Source organism: Suillus discolor (genome assembly GCF_016758755.1).
Source record: "Suillus discolor strain FC423 chromosome Unknown F5147scaffold_45, whole genome shotgun sequence".
Lineage (NCBI taxonomy): Eukaryota > Fungi > Basidiomycota > Agaricomycetes > Boletales > Suillaceae > Suillus > Suillus discolor.
In genome coordinates this window covers 91,671-110,779 of record NW_024541292.1, presented here as the reverse complement: position 1 = coordinate 110,779, position 19,109 = coordinate 91,671, and the positions used below count along the sequence as shown (strand labels likewise).

General features: G+C 47.9%; 4 protein-coding genes across 4 annotated transcripts; 2 read left to right on the top strand and 2 right to left on the bottom strand.

Moving 5' to 3' along the window:
* Positions 1 to 25: 25 nt before the first annotated feature.
* F5147DRAFT_706475 (kinase-like domain-containing protein) lies at positions 26 to 1,986 on the top strand (the record flags this gene model as incomplete). Its single annotated transcript, XM_041437992.1, has 8 exons — positions 26 to 97; positions 158 to 315; positions 421 to 769; positions 828 to 914; positions 977 to 1,298; positions 1,344 to 1,462; positions 1,518 to 1,626; positions 1,678 to 1,986. Coding segments are annotated over 7 exons (1,209 nt in total), but the record flags the coding sequence as incomplete, so codon positions are not given.
* Positions 1,987 to 2,472: 486 nt separating this feature from the next.
* F5147DRAFT_754243 (SecY subunit domain-containing protein) lies at positions 2,473 to 4,338 on the bottom strand. Its single transcript, XM_041440279.1, has 6 exons — positions 4,248 to 4,338; positions 4,125 to 4,192; positions 3,781 to 4,060; positions 3,106 to 3,728; positions 2,666 to 3,053; positions 2,473 to 2,601 (listed from the first exon to the last, which is right to left on the bottom strand). The coding sequence occupies exons 1-6, from the start codon at positions 4,255 to 4,257 to the stop codon at positions 2,537 to 2,539; spliced, it is 1,434 nt and encodes a 477-aa protein (XP_041290381.1). The 5' UTR covers positions 4,258 to 4,338; the 3' UTR covers positions 2,473 to 2,536.
* A 1,081-nt stretch (positions 4,339 to 5,419) lies between these two features.
* On the bottom strand, positions 5,420 to 7,610 carry F5147DRAFT_706469 (kinase-like domain-containing protein; the record flags this gene model as incomplete). Its single annotated transcript, XM_041437991.1, is given in 8 exon segments — positions 5,420 to 5,452; positions 5,467 to 5,695; positions 5,747 to 5,855; positions 5,911 to 6,036; positions 6,088 to 6,393; positions 6,456 to 6,542; positions 6,601 to 7,109; positions 7,604 to 7,610. 7 exon segments carry the CDS (start codon positions 7,608 to 7,610, stop codon positions 5,538 to 5,540), a joined length of 1,302 nt encoding a protein of 433 aa, XP_041290380.1. The 3' UTR covers positions 5,420 to 5,452; positions 5,467 to 5,537.
* A 7,017-nt stretch (positions 7,611 to 14,627) lies between these two features.
* F5147DRAFT_547092 (uncharacterized protein) lies at positions 14,628 to 15,776 on the top strand (the record flags this gene model as incomplete). Its single annotated transcript, XM_041430339.1, has 5 exons — positions 14,628 to 14,918; positions 14,991 to 15,190; positions 15,246 to 15,378; positions 15,430 to 15,570; positions 15,624 to 15,776. Coding segments are annotated over 5 exons (918 nt in total), but the record flags the coding sequence as incomplete, so codon positions are not given.
* Positions 15,777 to 19,109: the final 3,333 nt, after the last annotated feature.

Genomic DNA, 19,109 nt, shown 5'->3' with positions numbered 1-19,109 from the left:
TCAACTGTGGTTGCAACGTGTTTTGATTGTTCCACATCGTACATCTCAAAGATCTCCCCCATCGTGATCCACAGTGGCTAGTCGCCATGATTACCCTGTGAGTGTTTCCAGACAATTCACAAATCGACGCTCCACAACTCATTGATATTATTTAAAGCGCGTTGTGGTCCTACCAAGGAACTCTTAAATACGCTCGTTGAATCGCTTCTTGGCATTTCCGTACCCTTCTCCTCATCATTATCTATCTGGCAAAGTCGCTGAAATGTCGATAGCTCAATCTTCTTCTGAACCTTATTCTAGCGCTGCATCCAACGCGCCCGCCATACAGTCTACCATCGTCGATGCTGGCATTGCAAATCCTCGCTCAGAGCTCCCCGATCCTCAATACCCTTCTGCCTCGGAGCCGGCTGACCCTCCAGGCGACCCTCCAGCACCTGCTCACGGTTTCACCTTCACGCACTCTGGCCCAGCAGAGGCGGTCCAAACTACACCGGTGTCATGCACGTATGGCCCCTTTCGTGTTTGGCGCAAGTTGGGCCAGGGTACGTTCGCTGGGGCGATGGGAGCTCAAGACGTAACGTCGAATCGCTTGTTGTGTCTCAAGGTCTTTTCAAAGGACCGGTTTGAGCACAAATACGCGAAAGAGGTTATTCTGGACGAACTCGAAGCGTACAAGCGTCTTTCATGCGCGTTGCCGTGTCCCGCGGCTAGATTCCTCATGGGGCTCGAGATGTCGTTCCAGACAAAGGATAAAATATGTTTTGCAATGGTGCGTCCTCCTTCCCTGCGACCCATTTCAGTCATCTGACTCCATCGGACGTCTCTAGGACCTAATGGCGAACGACCTGTGTGTTAATCTGAAACGTCGTCCTTCGTACTGCTCTCGCAATTCTCGCAGGTGGGCGGCGCAAATGGTAAGCAGTCATCTTTCCTGGTCTTCGACATCTCACGCCTCACGCCTCCTCCGACTTCGAAGACCCTTGGGATCAACGCTCTGCACGAGATAGGGATCATCCACCGAGACATCAAAGCCGGAAACATCCTGATTGACGCTCGAGAGAACGTGCGCATCACCGACTTTGGCTTGAGTTATGTCAACCAAGACAAAGGACCCTTGGACCGACAGCGAAATTATTCTGCAGATCCGATGGGAACGACACGCACCATGGCACCGGAGGTCCTACGCAACAGATCCGGCCCCTGTTCTTCGGAGTACGGAGCACCCGCAGACTGGTGGTCATTAGGCTGCGTCATCTACGAGCTTGTTTCGAAGAAGCGCAAGGCACGTTTCGAGTCTTCTTTCGCTGCTATCTTACTGATATCATCTCGTCAGCCACTATTTGTTACAGAGGACGACATATTTTCTTATGTTTCCTGGTGCTCCAGCCGCGACGAACCATCCAAACAATTCCCTGCCTTCGAAGATTTGGGTAAAAATAACATCGCGAATTTGATTTCTGGGGTAAACTTTTGTTTTGTTCGTTTTCCGGCACCATCACTCATCTTCACCACGGTAGCTGCTGCAACCCGACCCGTCATCGCGGTTTGGTTTCGCTGAAGTTGTGAATCATAAATCGTTTTTGTCCAAAGCCGGCACGTCAGAATTCACTGACGCATACTCTCGCGGTGAGTTAAACTTGATTCGTCTGCGAACATCATGCTAAAAACGGATTGCAGCGCTTGAGCGCAAAGAAGTTCCATCTTTGCTGCCAGACTTACAACGTGGTCAAGACATCAGCACAGCAGAGATCTGGTTTCGCCAACCGTCCTGGGAGGAATCGCGCGTTCCGGATGTGGACTGGGTCAACCCGACGCTTTTTTCTCCTTCCTTATGATGGCCCTCTAGTCCAGTCGGTGCTCATTTCGTTTCGATAGCTTCGCTGTTCACTGTCACTACGTCTCCCTTTCTTCTTACAAATAATCCCATGTAAAATGCACCTGTCTCTTCGTTCCTTTTTTTTTGGTTCGCATACATCTTTCAGTACCAATTCACAGTTTGTTTCATATCTCCCAGGCGGTAGTGGAATCGCCATAGGTATTCAAAGGTCTGAGTTCGTAATTGTATCCCGCAGAATCGACCCGACGTGAAGACTGCACTTTAGTTTATGGTCCTCTTGGTCCGACTTACCGTGCCCAAGAGTCAAACGAAAGAAAATGGCCACACAAGGCATCTCGCATGAGGGACTCGCGATATAGACATGAATTTGACATAGAGGCTCCCATTGACATTGATTGGGGTTTTCTGGGGACAACCACTCTCGTCACTGTTTTATTAATGGATTCCAGGCAGGAGGGCCAGTTTACTTCGTTCCGACCATTCACTCGAAGCCGTGGTGTGATTTACTCTGTACCTAACCAGACATGCAGACCTTGAGTGCACAGGATTTCTTCCCCGGGAAGATGGGCACAGGTGCTTCTGCTCCATCAATACCATGTTCCAGTTGTGGAATGAGTCGATTGACATCACTCAGCGAGGTTCTGAATCAGGTCCATGTATTCAAGTAGACTCAACAATTGACGGCTACACTTCCAGTATCTACATGAGGTCGCTCAGCGCTGCCATTTCGGATCCCCCACTCTCCTTGATACCAATCTCCCAGTCTAAAACGCAAGGCGCACGTCAGTCAGTGCGAACGTTCATTTCGGGGAGGACAAAAGTACTCACAACTGTAGATGATTGTAACAGCCATCAGAATACCCGTTCCACTTCCGATAGCGCCCATGAGATCAGCAGCAACAGAAAGCAAGCCCAGAATAGCGCCTCCGAATGCAGCAGCGGTAGGAATAACACGCTTCAGTTCCTTGTACATTGAACCCTCACGATGACCAGCCATGACCATTTGTTGGTCCTTGAGCTGTTTAGCGATCTCGCGTGGGCCACTCCCAGACACTTCAATCCAGGTTTTTGAGAAGAGTGCGCAAGCAGAAACTACGAATGTGATGTAGAGGAATGTATGGATGGGGTCCAGGAAGGCTTCTTTGATGGTGTGTGGGGGTGACATATAGTATGCGAGACCACCTACGGCGCGAAGTTGGGGAGAGTCCTCCAGAGGCTGTGATATACTTTAGTGCCAATTAAAACCATCAAGTCATAGAATAACTGACCTCCCAGATGCCAATAATCTTGACCAAGATGTTAGAGGGGAAGCGCGTTGCGAGCATTTGTGACACAATGAACACGTTTGATACGAGTGCGCTCTGGAGCATGATGGGCATGTTGCTAGTATAAAACAGCTTGACGGGGTAGCTGCCGCGCTGACCGCGAAATCTGTTGCTCTTGACGGGGATCTCAATGCGGAAGCCTTGCATATAGATAACAGCGGCAAACACGATGACAGTCGCAAGGAGGTTCATAATGTTCGGGAGTCTGTCACGCCAGAACGCCTCACGAAGAGCACGTCCCTTGTCATTCCACGTGAAGAGTAGGTGGAAGAGCGCGACGATGGCACCTTCGAACTCAGGGCCACGACCGGTGTTAACAGTTGTAGGTGAGAAGGCCTTCCAGATGATGGATTCACAGATGTTGGTCGCGATGAAAAGGGAGATACCGGACCCAAGACCGTAGCCCTTCTGGAGAAGCTCGTCGAGGAGAATAACGATGAGGGCGGCAACGACAAGCTGAATGATGAGCAGAAGACAAACACCAGCACCGAGATCACTTGGTTGCCCGTAAAGACCTGTCAAGACGTATACGGTAGCATGACCGAGGGAAATGATCAAAGCAAACACTGAAACAAGCATCAGTCAGTAAGGTTTGAAAAGTTGCCAAGTGACACGTACATTTTTGTGCACCGCTGAACAGTGCCCGGTCTTCCTTCAAGCTGAAGTCGACTTCGATTAAATTTGCGCCAGCCAATAGTTGCATGATCATTCCGGACGTAACAATAGGACTTATACCGAGCTCCATGAGGGTTCCACGGTTGGAAGCGAGGATGACACGCATCCAGTAAAGAGGATCAGACGAATCTGAAGACATGATGCCATATAATGGTACTTGAGAGCAGACCAAGAAAATGAGGAGTGTAACAGCGGTCCATAGCAGTTTTTGGTTGAAAGGAACCTAAAAATGAAGGAAGCTGGTGAGTTTTGCATGTTGTAACTACAAACGCATGTATGGGACATACTTTGCGATCAGGTGAAGAAACCTCTGGCAGGAGTGGAAGGAATGGTCGGACAAGATTCAGAAACCGAACTGTATGCAACTAAAGTCAATACCAGTCAACTAACGAACTCTGTTTGAGACTTACAACCGCTCATTGTAGCTTGAAGTCCAGGAGCGGACAAGTGAAGAAGAAGTTTGTGATTTGGCAGGACTTAATGCAAACCGAAACTCCTTACGTGGCACATGACAAATAGTCACAAATACTTGAAATGGAACCAAATCATGATACAACAACCTCTAACTTGCTGCTTGATCTTTAGTCGGCCACGGCCCACCATTTATCCTGCCAGTGCCACACAGTCTTGCAATTCCAAAATCTGGATACGTCCTCATCGACTCCGAAGTGTTGCTTATTGCATATATGTGTATGCGAGACTACGTTTCCAAAGGCTCGAACATACATCTATAGCAATAATCATACCGTCAGGACAGTCATAGTCTTCAGTTAGAGATATATTAGTCAGGTGATATCCAGCGTTAACTGTAGGGCCAACTGCCCTCACTTGAACACTGCCACTGTCGAAGATCTCAACCAGTGCCAATATCAGCGACGAGAAGTTGAGGGCTCAGGCGTGTGGATGACATTTGAAAGATTGGGGCTGGAATTGTGCGTTGATACCTTCAGGACGTAGGCTATGAGGCTCATATTGAATATTGAAGGCTGGCCGGGCCAAGGCCGGATTGCAGTTTGCAGATTAGCATAATTGGCCAGTGGTGAGATGGTTATCAATCTGATACAGTGCTTACTATTTCAACGCTTCCGGAAATGTTGAGGTGTACTAGCATCGAGATTCGGCAAAAACTTTGGCACGGCTGGCTACATACCTTAACCTGGTAGCATTCATGCACCCACTTACCATGCAGAGGTCTGCGACGAGTCTGTACATACAGATCGACCACTTCAAGCTGAACTACGCTCGGAAAGCTAGAATTCGACTCCTGGCACTGATCAAGAGGACCATGAACCCAAGTGCAGTCTTCGCATCGGGTCAATTCTGTGGGAGGAGCCTCGCTTCGTGATCGTAGACAATTTGGGTTCGAAGAGAAGGAGAAAATGTTGGTGCGGAGACCCCTTCCTTTAGTACTTTGTCAACGTTCGGATGGCGCGCTTTGAGTCGCAATGTGGCGTACTCAATCTGCTGAAATCAGCTACGACGATAACCTCAAACCTTTGAATAGCCATGCCGATTCTACTACTGCCTGGGTTCTGGGAGATATGGAACAAACAGTGAATGAAAGATGTATGTGAACCAACCAAGACAGGTGCATTTTACATAGGATTATTTGTAACAACGTGAAGAATGAAGGGAGACGTAGTGACAGTAAACAGTGAAGCTAGCGAAACGAAATAAACACCGACTAGACTGAAGAGCCATCATAAGAACGGAGAAAGAAGCGCCGGCTTGGCCCAATCCACATTCGGAACGCGCGGTTTCTCCCAGGAAGGTTGGCGAAACCAGATCTCTGCTGCGCTGGTCTCTCGACCACATCGTAAGTCTGGTAGCATATATGGAAATTCTTCGCGCTTAAGGGCTGCAATTCGTTTTTAGTATGATGTTCATAAACATATCAGATTTAACTCACCGCGAGAGTATGCGTCAGTAAATTCTGACAAGCCGGGTTTGAACAAAAACGATCTATGATTTACAACTTCAGCGAACCCAAACCGCGATAACGGGACAGGTTGCAGCAGCTACCACGGTAAAGATGAGTGATGGTGCCGGAAAACGAACAAGACAAAAGCTTACCCCAGAGATCAAATCTGCAAGAGCTTCATGTAATTCTTCAAAGGCAGGGAACTGTTTGGATGGACTGTCGGGGCTGGAGCACCATGAAACGTAGGAAAGTATGTTGTCCGCTGTAACAAAGAGTGGCTGACGAGATGATATCAGTAAGATAGCAGCGAAAGAAGACTCGAAACGTGCCTTGTGCTTCTTCGAAACAAGCTCGTAGATGACGCAGCCTAACGACCACCAGTCTGCAGGTGCTCCGTACTTCAAAGGACGGGAGTCGGATCCGTTGCGCAGGACCTCCGGTGCCATAGTGTGCGTCGTTCCCGCCTCTTGCGAACAATAATTCCGCTGTCGGTCCAAGGGTCCTTTGTCTTTGTCTATATAACTCACACCAAAGTCGGTGATGCGCACGTTCTCTCGAACGTCAATCAGGATGTTTCCGGCTTTGATGTCCCGGTGGATGATCCCCATCTCGTGCAGAGCGTTGATCCCAAGGGTCTTCGAAGTCGGAGGAGGCGTGAGACGTGAGATGTCGAAGACCAGGAAAGACGACCGCTTACCATTTGTGCAGCCCACCTGCCAGCATTGTGGACGCAGTACGCAGGATGACGTTGCAGATAGCTATACAGGTCGCTCGCCATCAGGTCCTAGAGACGTCCGATGGAGTCAGATGACTGAAACGGGTCGCATGGGAGGAGAACACACCATTGCAAAACATATTTTATCCTTTGTCTGGAACGACATCTCGAGCCCCATGAGAAATCTAGCCGCGGGGCTCGGCAACGCGCATGAAAGACGCTTGTACACTTCGAGTTCGTTCAGAAGAACAGACTCCCTGGCTTTGCGCTCAAGATGGTGCTTTGGAAAGACCTTGAGACACAACAAGCGATTCGACGCTACGTCTTGAGCTGCCATCGCCACGCCGTACGTGCCCTCGCCCAACGTGCGCCAAATACGAAAGGCGCCATACGTGCATGACACCGGTGTAGTTTGAACCACCTCTGCTGGGCCGGAGTGCGTGAAGGTAGAGACGTGAGCAGGTGCTGGAGGGTCGGCTGGAGGGTCGGCTGGAGGGTCGGCCGGCTCCGAAGCAAAAGGGTATTGAAGATCCGGGGGCTCTGAGCGAGGATTCGCGATTCCAGCATCGACAACGATAGACTGTATGGCGGTAAAATAAGGTTCAGATTCTTCAGAAGAAGAAAAAGAAGATCGAGCTATCGACATTTCAGTGACCTTGCCTGACAGATAATGATGAGGAGAAGGGTACGGAAATGTCGAGGAGCAATTTGACGAGCGTATTTAAAAGTTCGCTTGGTAGGACCACAGCACGCTTTAAATAATATCAATGGGTCGTGGAGCGTCGATTTGTGAATTGTCTGAAAACACCCACAGGGTGATCATGGCGACCAGATAATGCCACTATTGATCACAACGGGGGAGATCATGGAGATGTACGCTTTGGAACAATTAAAAGATGTTGTGACCACAGCTGAGCACCAAGCGTCAGCGCACATCGCTGCCAGCTGCCGAGTGGTCAATAACACTCACGATATCAAAACAATGCAATGCTGCAGAAATGTGCATGTCCAAGTCTAGAAACGCGAGCGGTCCTAGCATCGAACATTCTAGTCAAGCGCTAACCGCTGTAAGGCATGCTGTTATAGGTGCTTTACTTCTTCTGAATATTTATTGATTAGCGTCGCACGACGGACCATGAATGAGTATCTTCGGAAGAACCAGTACATTATTCTTCATATACTTATCTCAGTAATGTAAAGCTGATGTCCCCAGCCGTGGAGTCGGTCGCGCAAGATAGTCTCCGCGGCAGCGGTATTGACATCTAGAAAGCATAAATATATATTAGCAGAAAGATTGGAGTGATGCATAAACTACACCTTTGGACGACAGCATGACAGAGTCGTGGAATAAAATGACAGCGTTTGAAGGTAATAAGAGGCTTGATGATTCAAATTCAAACTTTACATGCTCATTGTGCTGACATGTCGATCACGGCGTGGTCCCAGGGAGGTCGCGATTGCGAGTATGAAAGTAACTGAGTTAGTGAGTTATATTTCGGTTTCGGCTTGATACATAACAGGGTTGATACATGTAGAGCAGTAGGTCCAAAATGCTCTTGAACTAAGATTAGCATACACTGTGACACGCGAAAAAAAAATATACGAAGGGTACTGACACAACAGACGCCCCATCACGGTTCACCTGCAAGCTCTCGATCTGAAATCACAAGTGATGCGGGAGGTGGTCGAGATGCAGCGAGCAACGAACCAGAAGCTGTAACAATAAAGACTCGGACACAACATCAGCAAAAGTGCCCAAATCTAACTAGGTCCGGCAAGGTCCGGAGAGTCTCCCACGGCCACATGATGCGTTCCGAGGCTTGATTGTATTTGTTCGTCATCACGCAAGGTACGCATACTCGTCTCACAAGGCCTTACTAGACTGTTTCAACCTCGCGGCAGCCTCGCGAGGCATTTCAAGATCGGCGCTGTCTCGCACAGGATTGCGAGGGAAACCTCATCTCTAATAACGGTTCGTGTTTCAAAGGTACGGTCCGTGTCCTATTTCGGGTTCGGTTCATGCCTTTGAAACACATTCCTTCGGACCGTTCTCATATGTGTATTTAAGCCTTATCAATTATACTAATCGTTGATGCAACAGCTCTCCAGCAGCCTCTCTTGATGCTGCTCTACTCAGTCTCATTATTTTTGCTCGCTATTCTCACTATGGTCAACTGTCCGAACTGCGATGTTGAAGTTCGTGATCGTGGACTTTCCATGCACCTCAGCAGGTACTGCCGCATGCGTGATGTAGCCACGACATCAGCGCTTACTGAACGGCTGGAGCGCCGACAAGCCATTGCCGAAGCTGCCCGTGCAGAGGAAGAACGGCAACAGGAAGAAGAGCGTGAGGCACAGCATCGTCAATGACAACAGCAGCAGCCTCGTGTTGAGGAAGTGAGTATTATTTTTAAAACATAGACTTGATATTCATATATGAACAGGTACCAGATATTGAAATGGACTCGCGACCATCTGGGCGTCCCAATCGCCAGATACGTCTCCCCAAACATTACCGTGACGAAGTTCCAGTCCTGCCAATTCCTGCGCCACCTCCGGTTGAGCCAGATGAGCCAGCACCAGTGCCTGACGACCCAGATGACATTGCCATGGACTTCGATGACAGACCATCATCAGAGCATGCCCCCCCTACAGAGCAACATCGTATGGACATTGACACATTCGACCTTTTTTGTGAATACCCTCATTCATTTCCAACATACGACCCCGAACATTCAGCCTACTTCGATGCACTTTGTGACTCCTCAACATTCCAGCATGTTGATGGGGATGCTGATTACGAACGGCTGTGGTATGCTGGCTTCGGACAATCACTTGAGGCAGTCCACCATGACTACTTCGCACCATTCCTTAATGCCACTGTTTTCCGGCTCATGACATGGTTTTACAACTCATCGATCTCGAAATCACTGCAAGATCTCAATCATCTAGTCAACGATGTCATTTTAGTGGAGGATTTCTGCCGAGAGGATTTGCTAGATTTTAATGCACCTAGGGAGGCATCATGTCTCGAGAAGGCCCAACATGACCCTGCCTCATCCATATTCTCATCCGATGGATGGCATGAGGCCTCAGTGAAAATCCGACTCCCATGTGAAAAAGAGAAGTTCTCTTCTGAGGATTGTGCACCTGAATTTGAAGTTGACGGGCTCTATTACTGCAAGCCATTAGAGGTCCTCAAATCGGCGTACGCAGAAGTTGCAGCCAAAACATTTCACACAAAGCCATACAAACTATTCTGGCAGCCGGAGGACGACGAACCCCCAGAGTGAATCATTACTGAACTGTATACATCTGACGCCATGCTTCAAGAGCAAGCGAAGCTCAACTCGCAGCCCTGTGAATCAGACTGTAATCTAGAAACTGTCGTAGCTGCAATCATGCTCTGGTCCGATTCCACTCATTTAGCAAGCTTCGGAAATGCTTCTCTCTGGCCGATATACTTGTTCATTGGCAATCAGTCAAAGTATATTCGTGGCAAGCCAACATCGTTTGCAGCACATCATCTCGCATATATTCCAAAGGTCTGTCTTTAATATTTGAACTTGAGACACAAACTAATTATGTGTATAGCTATCAGATACTATCCAAGACTTCTACAAGAAGACTTTTGGTCATAGTGCCACAGGAGCAGTGCTCACGCATTGCAAATGTGAATTAATGCAGGCCGTTTGGCACTTCCTGCTCAATGCTGAATTCATAGATGCATATGAACATGGCTTCGTTGTCAAGTTCCCTGATGGAGTCTCTCGTCGTGTGTTTCCTCGTTTTTTCACCTATTCTGCTGATTATCTGGAGAAGTCTGTTTCACATCTTACTTGATCACACCATACTAATCTCCCTGATGTCAGGGTTCTACTTGCATGCATGAAATTCCTCGGGAGGTGTCCATGCCCACGGTGTCTTGTTAGCAAAGACAACATTTTCAAATTAGGGACAAAGTTCGATCGACGGCAGCGCACCAGAAATTCTCGAGTTGACAATCATCCACGGCGTAGTCTCATTGAACGAGCCTGTGAACTCATATTTGTTCGAGGCTATAGTGTAGTCAGCTCTGCAATTGAGAGAATTGTCGGTACCACCTCTGTGGCACCTATTCGTGTATGTATGATTTGAATTGATCTCTCAACTTGAAAGTTTACTAACTGTGAGCATCAGAATGCCTTTTCAGAGAAGCTTGCCAAGTTCGGTTTCGATTTCCACTTGATGCTCGTGCCCAACTTTATGCATGAGTTTGAGTTGGGAGTATGGAAGGCAACCCTTACGCATCTTCTCCAAATTTTGTATTCATATGGAGGTACTGCTGTGCAAGATCTCAATGAGCGGTAAGTTGTTTTTTCTCATATATTTGCGTGTCCATCGTGATGATCCAGGTATTGTCTCGTGCCAACATTTGGACGTGACACCATCCGCAAGTTTAGTGACAATGTGTCAGGTCTTACAAAACTCGCAGTGCGTGATTTCGAAGACCTGCTTCAGGTAGGAGCATAAGTAATACAGCTGCTGTCATGCTGATCAATGCTGGCAGTGTGCGATGCCAGTATTTGATGGTCTTCTACCGGAACCGTTCAACAACTCAATCCTCAACCTTCTGTTTGAGCTGGCCACCTGGCATGCATTTGGGAAGCTTCGTATGGACACGGAGACGACACTCTACCATTTCAATAATTGTATGACACGGCTAGGAAAGGCTCTCCGGCGATTTCATGACAACACATGCAAAAAATTTGCTACTCATGACTTGCCACGTGAAACGGCTGCTCATGCACAGCATCGGCGTCTGAAAGTGTCTAAAGGCAAGAAAGCAGGGTCAGAAAGGATGAATATTGATGTTGAAGGTGATGGCCCCTCGAAGCAACACATTTTTAACCTCTCGACTTATAAACTTCATGCTCTCGGAGACTATGTCAGGTCAATCTGGCTATATGGGACCACAGACAATTACTCTACACAAGTTGCAAGTATTGGAATCTATCACCTACCATTCACCTACTAATGTTGGAATTAGGGTGAACTTGAGCATCGACGAGTGAAGCGATTTTATGCACGGACCAACAAGAACAAGTTCACATGAGGAATTGCAAGACTTCAGCGTCATGAGCGCATTTTGCAGAGGATGAAAGAGGTGAACCGTGAAAGGGCAGCTGCACAAGAGAATCATGCACAGCCTGAGACTGAAGATCTCCGTCCATCTCTTCATTTCGTTGACCAGGACCCACTGCCGCATTGCTCACCAGAGATCCACTACCAGATGTCCTCATCACAGAAACATCACTGAGATATTTCTTCCTGGCTTGGAAAGAACAGAAATGACCAGGCCACAAAGGTAGGTCTCTGAAACTCGTAAAATGACAAATGTATTTGCTCACTGGATGTAATTAGAATTTTCTTCCACATCTCAAAGATCACCTGCTGGGTCGCTTGTCAGGACTGGACTACGACGGGGATGAGACTTCATTTAGTGCAGCACAACGAAACTCTGTTGCAATTATCAACAATCGAATTTATCGTCACAAAGTGCTTCGTGTCAACTACACTACCTATGACTTGCGGCACGCTCAGGACTCCCTCAATCCCCGCACGCATGCAGACATCATGGTTCTTGCCCGTGATCAGGAAGACTCCCATCCATACTGGTACACCCGGGTTATTGGCATCTTTCATGCCAATATCCGCTACATGAGACAAGGTGCACATCCCACTATAAAGCGTGTCGACTTTTTGTGGGTCCGCTGGTTCGCTCGTGACATCACTGCACCAACAGGTTGGGCAGCAAAATGGCTGCCACGAGTTGGGTTTTATGACGGAAACAATGAATCAGCCTTTGGGTTCCTCGATCCTGACCTCGTCGTTCGTGGCGTTCACCTTATCCCAGCCTTTCGACATCTACGTACGACTGCACTGTTGGGACCATCCATCGCCCGTCAAGCAGCTGACAATGACGAGGATTGGGACTGGTACTGCGTCAACATGTCAGTTATTTCCCACTAACGACATGAATCAAATCTGATAAATTACCAGGTTCGTCGACCGAGACATGTTCATGCGCTTCCATGGAGGAAGCATGGGGCACAAATCCACGCAAAGAGAGACGTCATGCCTGCTTGATGATTGTGATGAGTTGGATAGAATCCCCCTCCAAAGAGAGAAAGAGCGCCATGGATCAGAATTCGATGAGGGCTCTGAAGAAGATGAGGATATGGAGGAGGATGGAGATGATGGGAGTGGTGATGATAGCGAGGAGGAAACAGATGATAGCGAGGAGACAGACAGCATGGACGACGAGGACAGGGATGAAGTTCCAGCTCCCTTTGAAGCGATGGTAGACGACACTGTTGCCGACGAGATGGACGAATATGGATACTCCGGCCTTGATCAAGTCCTTGACGAGGATGGTGCAGATGAAGAAACTAATGAGATTGATGACTTCGGTCCAGAAGATGGGGAGGATGTGATGAACGAGTTCGAGGAGGATAGCTTTGCAGACTTGTAATTGACGACGGTGCATGACAGATAGCTCAGAAATTAGCTCTGTTATTTTTAAAGTAATTTACATGTGGCCTGAATCACAGGATGGGTTGGGCCGTAGACAAAATGAGTACAATCAGGTAAAGGTGGGAATCAAAACGCTCGTTGAAATGCGTGAGGATTAATGATCATCGACAGTCAGCCTTGTTGCGGCAATACTGGGACACCACTGAGAGATCTTCCAGTTGTCGCTTTTTCTCCTCTGGAGTCCAAGCCGGTCCTTTATCATTGCGGTGGCTCAACGTTGAGTGGATTACGAAGCGCACCATTCGATGCGGTCAGACAAAGGCCGGAGTGAACAAACACAACTTTACCATCCAGTTTGTCGATTCCCATCCCAAATGCGATCTAAGAAAAGAACTCAATGACGCTGTCCCTGAGTGGTAGGTGATGAGCTGCACAAAAGGGAAAATAAATGTTTCTGCTTACTCCACATCTACGATAGAGTTATCTTCTCATCGGACAACCATCTTTGCGACTGCTGCAGGCGTGAGTGGCCTGCGATCCTGATAATAAATGTTATAAGGTTATGAGACAAAGGCGCGACGGCTCGCGCACTTTATCACCAAAACCACACATACGGGCACGCATAGGGTGTTGTACTACTTCAAGGGAATAATGCCTGATGATCGTTAAAGGTTAAGAAGAGTGGTGGACAACTCAGGACATAATTGACTGACTTTCGGCCCCACCATTGTTAAGTTCTCACGTCGCGAGTGCGCTAAAGGTGAAGATGTGAGGGCAGGTGAGGGCGAGAATGCGAGGTTGGGTGAAGATGTGAGGTTGGGTGAGGGCAAGAATGCGAGGTTGGGTGAAGATGTGAGGGCAGGTGAAGATGGGACACTCTGTGATGGGGTCAGTACACATAGTAAGTAGTAGGAATAAAAGTTAGAAGCTGTCAGGCTTAAGTGCTCAGAGTCGCCTCCTAGAGGTGTGTCCTCGCAGCCTGACAGCCTCTGGTCCAAGTCACTTCCTAGAAGCGTGTTGGACCAGGAAGTGAAGTGCAACCAGAGTTTGTGTGCATACACGGCGTATATAGTCGTAGTTCATCAACAACTGGATGTGGAGAGGCGCCACCAAGAGTTCAGTTAGGAGGATGAGGAGGATGTGTGATGACGGCGATGAGGATATGAGTGCATAAGTCAATGGTACGAAACAAGTTCGGACTTCCTGTTTCGAAGGTCACGTGACTTTAAAAGTCAGTCGGCATTTTCCAGAAATAAACAAAGCGTCAATAACGCGTCCCTAACCCTTAAGTCTAATCACCATCATGTCTTCCCATCGTCGTCCTGGCGCATTGTCAAGCTCCTCTGATCCCCCTGACTCAGATGCAATGTATATATGAAGCACTAGCATTTCTTCTGTCGGATCCTCTCCAGAGCCCGTGAAACTTGGAAAATGCAAGAATAAACGGTCAGAGTCACCAGAACCATCAAGGCCCAGCAAACACAAGCATATGCATTCCTCCAGGGACACCAGAACTGACGACCTCATCAATTCTATATCGTCAGGCTCTCACAAGCACACAACAAGGTATTGTAATTTGAATTGTGCCATAAATTTTTGACCTTTGGCGGCAGGAAACATGAAGATTTGAAAACGGATGACACAGAGCTGTACCGAAACGCGGGAAGGAAGACTTCGAGTCTTCTGGATACGTTTGGCATACCTTCTGCAGCCTTCAAGACCGGTCTTCAATTTGACCGAGGTGGTAAGCGCAACCCGAAACAGTATGTACCTTATATCTATCTCACAATACAGCTAACTCACTACAGACCTGAAGATGTCACCAATCGGCATTTGTTACTGTACAATGGCGTCATCGACTATGTTCCTGGTCTCAAGAGTGAGCTCGACCACATATCAAGCAAAAAACTCAACATGATCATTGCAATGGTGACTGTATGCGCATATATGCGCTTGTTTCCACTCAAATCTGAGCTTGACAACTGATCTTTTGCATGGCAGGTATCGAAGGGTATGAGCGATGGCAGATCTGCAGATCTGAGCTCCGTCAAGCACAAGGGCCTGCAATCCATTGGGCTAAATATGTATAGTAAGGCCGATGCTCTTGACCCGCCAATTCCAGAAATCGAGGATAAGTCGATGTGTGGGCTCAATCACCCACAGTTGGCTTGTTTACTTTGCCCTCGGAAGAAATTGGATTGGTTTGATGAGGACCCTGATTCATTTCATTATTTGTACTGATGTCACTATGTTCAGCGCTATGGCTGCCTTGCAAGCTGGCGAAATCACCATGATGGCACACAACTGGCCAACATTCTTTTATGAACATGGCATTTACGATGCTGCTGAGAAGACACACGGCCTGTTTCGAAACCACATTGTTCTGAGGGTGCGTCTTCATTTTCTACGCTGTCATTTATTTATAACAAAGTTACTATAGTTTTATAAACATCTTTTTATTGGACCATCATCCATCATGAACGATGCATCAAATGTCCGCAACTCTGTGAAGCCATCCAAAAATCGTGCATGGGGACTGACAGCTGTCAACAAATACATCATCACATATGTTCACATTATCGTAAGTTTAGCTCTTTTGCTATTGATATCAGCACCCCTCTCATGAACCCATAGACACACTTTACGATCAGCAGCGCTCAGCACTGGACACAGTGTATTGGTGACATGGACTTGGATGAGCTCCTCTGGGCCATCATTGAAATGCTAGACGACGACGACGATCCATGGGTCAAAGACACCCTCGTGTGGTGGAACAGGTACATTTTTCTGCGTGGTTAGTTCAGTGCTAATTGTTCGCAGGCACCTCAAACCAACCAAGGACAACTCACACTCAGCCAAGCTCATGCGAAAGGAAAGTGAGGACGACATTGCACAAATTTGTGCTCAGTGAGCTGCACGCCGTTCTGCATTAGTTACATCAGATGGTATGTGATAGATGTATATACAATGCTGGTACTGATATTTATTTCCCAGTGCTGTCATGTCCGGTCAACCCTAATGGGTCTCGAGAGCCCTCAACCAGTAAGCAAGCTCGCCCTGTGGAGTACGAAGACGAAGATGATATAACACATGCACCCAAATGGCTTTGGCGAGCGGGTGACGACCTTGCCAGTGACTCACCACCTCACCCAAATTCCAACACTAAGCAGCACCACACCTCAGTTTATGATGACAACGAGGTTGCAGCACCACAAACACAGTCAACCCACCCTCGGTTGGAAAGGCAAGGGCAGCCTGCGAAGCCACGGCCCCTGCACCAGCGCCACACTCAGGTTACTTCAGACGACGACGAAGATACCCCACCCCCTCGCAAGCTCAAATCCAAGCGCCCTATCTCTCTCGATGATGATGCCGATGAGCTGGAAATAGCAGCACAACCCAAACGGCCTCGATCTGACCCCCATGTGCCATTGCCTCCAAAGTTCAATAAACCTCGGTACTCCACCTCTGATCATGGTGAGGCTCCAACTTCGATGCAACCTGCCCGTGGAGCTACAGATTCCGATGGAGAGGAACACCAACCTCGGCTAAGCAAGCCTCAGCATCCTACAAGTGCCTCCGTCCAGTATGATGATGAGGATCAGCCTCCACGTCCTAAGCCGAAACCCAAGCCGAAACCTCGATGCCCTGCTGCTTGTGATGAGCACGAGGATTCACTAAGTGCGCATGTGACCAAGCAGTCATTGAATGTGATTCAGGTATGCAGCTAAGACCAATTTTTTGTCGTTATAGTGATATTATGATTAGCAGTCTCAGCCAGTGTCTCCGCCTCGACGCCCCTCACCCCCACTGTCAGATCTGACTGACAATGACATCAACTTCTCCCCGCAAGCTCCAATGGCTCCTGTTCCCTCAAAGAAGAGAGGGAGGAAGAAAATCACTGATCCTGACGCTCCTCGAAGAACCTCCGTACAAAAGAGGGCTAATGGCTATTAGGACTGCATCTCTCTCATTGGACTTTCGTTCTCCGTTTCTCGCATTACTGCTTCTGCTGACATAGACTTAATGCACGCTTTGGACTTTGCCATATGGACTTTGTGCAACTTATGTATTTTAGCTACCAGTGTCATGCTAATGCGATGCCTCTTGGGGCCTTCTAATGTACACAAGTCTCGAGTGATCTAGTAAGACCTAGTATTCCCTTGCAAGCCTCAGCAGCCTCGCAAGGTTCTAATAAGACCTAGTATTTCCTTGCAAGCCTCAACAGCCTCGCAAGGTCAACCTAGCTAGCACACCCTCAAAAGGCCATCCTAGATGTGCTCTCAGAAGGCCATCCAAGATGGGGCTATTTCCTCGCAAGGCATCGCAAGCCTTCCAATATTCGCAAGGTCGTGTATGGTCTTGTTAGGCCTTCCAAGGCCTCGTCAGGTTTGGGCACTTTTGCTGATGAAGGAACATGATGATCCCAATGAGGTTGCGGCTGACCCGGGCCGTGAACCTTCTATTACTAGGTACGGGAAGCGTGAGAAAACACGATCACCATTTACCGCGGCCTGTCATGTTCTGAGTTCTCCCGTCGAATTTTCATGGCCTATGTACGGTGATATCTGCTTATCTTTTGTGGTGAGTATTTTCACTGACTCGGAGCCGCCACTTTCTGAATCCGCGCAACACATTAACAGGACGCAAGTCTGCATCTAGTTTGCATAGACCTCACGCAGACCGATCAAATCCCGCATTTTCTGAGATTATCGAACTCTCAGCCTCCAACTTGGAGTTCAAGGACCGTTCACTTGACGAGGGCGAGCAGGACGACGAAGACGACTTCTCCCTTCCTGGAAAAGAAATCTTCGTCAGTCTGATCATGCTTGTGAGCAAACGACTGTTTTGGTGACTTGACTTGCAAATTCTAGTCCATGTGAGTATTTCTAAATCATATTCCATGTTCAAGTTAACTGTCACCTGCAGGTTGGTCTTGTTGGTTGTGTAGTTGCTTTTCGGACAATGGAAATGCATGTGAAATGGCCAGGCAAAACTTTGTGGGTGCCATCGCTCAAGTTGGTGGCCACCGGTTCGCTGGCCTTGTCAGTGCCGGTTGTGTAGTTGCCGCATATCTGCTTTGCGGACATAGGAAATGTATGTGAAACGGTGTGATAGAACTTTGTAGGTGAGCAAGTATGGGTAATAGATATTGCTTTGGAAGTAACCTCATTGATGTCATTTGAACAGACCCACACCACAGATCATATGACATCGGACGCGAGACTTATGGGATCTTACCGCATCCTCAGTTGTGCCTGAAGCAGCTTGCATATAAGAGCGACTGTCCAACCAAAGATTTACTAGGCAATTGAAACAACTATGCCGTGTACGTTTTTGTTGCCCTATACCTTTGCTGCTAGATCTAACAATTAACATTCCAGTGCAACCATGGTTCATTTTGTACTGGCCGTTTCCTTGTTCCTCGCGCTTGGCACTGGAGTTAGTGCAAATTGCGAGGCCTGTCCTAATTGCGATTACGAGTAAATCAGTATTGAGCAAGGAAATGCATGTCTTAACTACTGGACATGCTCAGGGATACTTTCACGTGCTATTACCTTCTGTTGCGAATCTGGGAACATGGAATGGTCACTCATATAGTGCATCGACCATAAGTAACTGTCTATGTCAGCAGTGCATGTACACCCACTGAAATGCCAGGATTGGGCACTCACAGCTGGCCCCACCAAGATCTGTACTGCGGAAGCGGGAGTAAACCCGAAATGTGAACCTGGGAATGACCCTTATGACATTGGCGAACAAGATTGTAGCACTTCATATGGGTTTGTCAATGAAACCAACAGTCGGCTGTTGTAAAGTGAATGGGTCGAGTTGAAGATCCTGGGGCTGCATGGGCTACCTCTACCTTGACACGAGTTCACGAGATGCGATTTTTGGTTGTTTATTTATTCTTTATTCTTGCTTATTGTCTGTCTACAGTATGTACCGTGTCTATTTATTTCTGCTTTGTACGTGGTGGGTGACTGCTCTGAGTTCAACCAAGAGTACAAGAATGGAGACACCGACTGAGAATGATAAGGAATCACAAATGAGTGAGTGTTACTTATTCCTCTCTTGGTTTGGGTGACATCTCCAAATGACTAAGTATTCCAGTCTCTT

Coding starts and splice junctions, on each gene's coding strand:
- F5147DRAFT_754243 (XM_041440279.1), bottom strand. Junction 3,054..3,105: donor AGATTATTGGCATCTGGGAG/GTCAGTTATTCT, acceptor AGTATATCACAG/CCTCTGGAGGACTCTCCCCA. Junction 2,602..2,665: donor TGTTACAATCATCTACAGTT/GTGAGTACTTTT, acceptor CTTGCGTTTTAG/ACTGGGAGATTGGTATCAAG.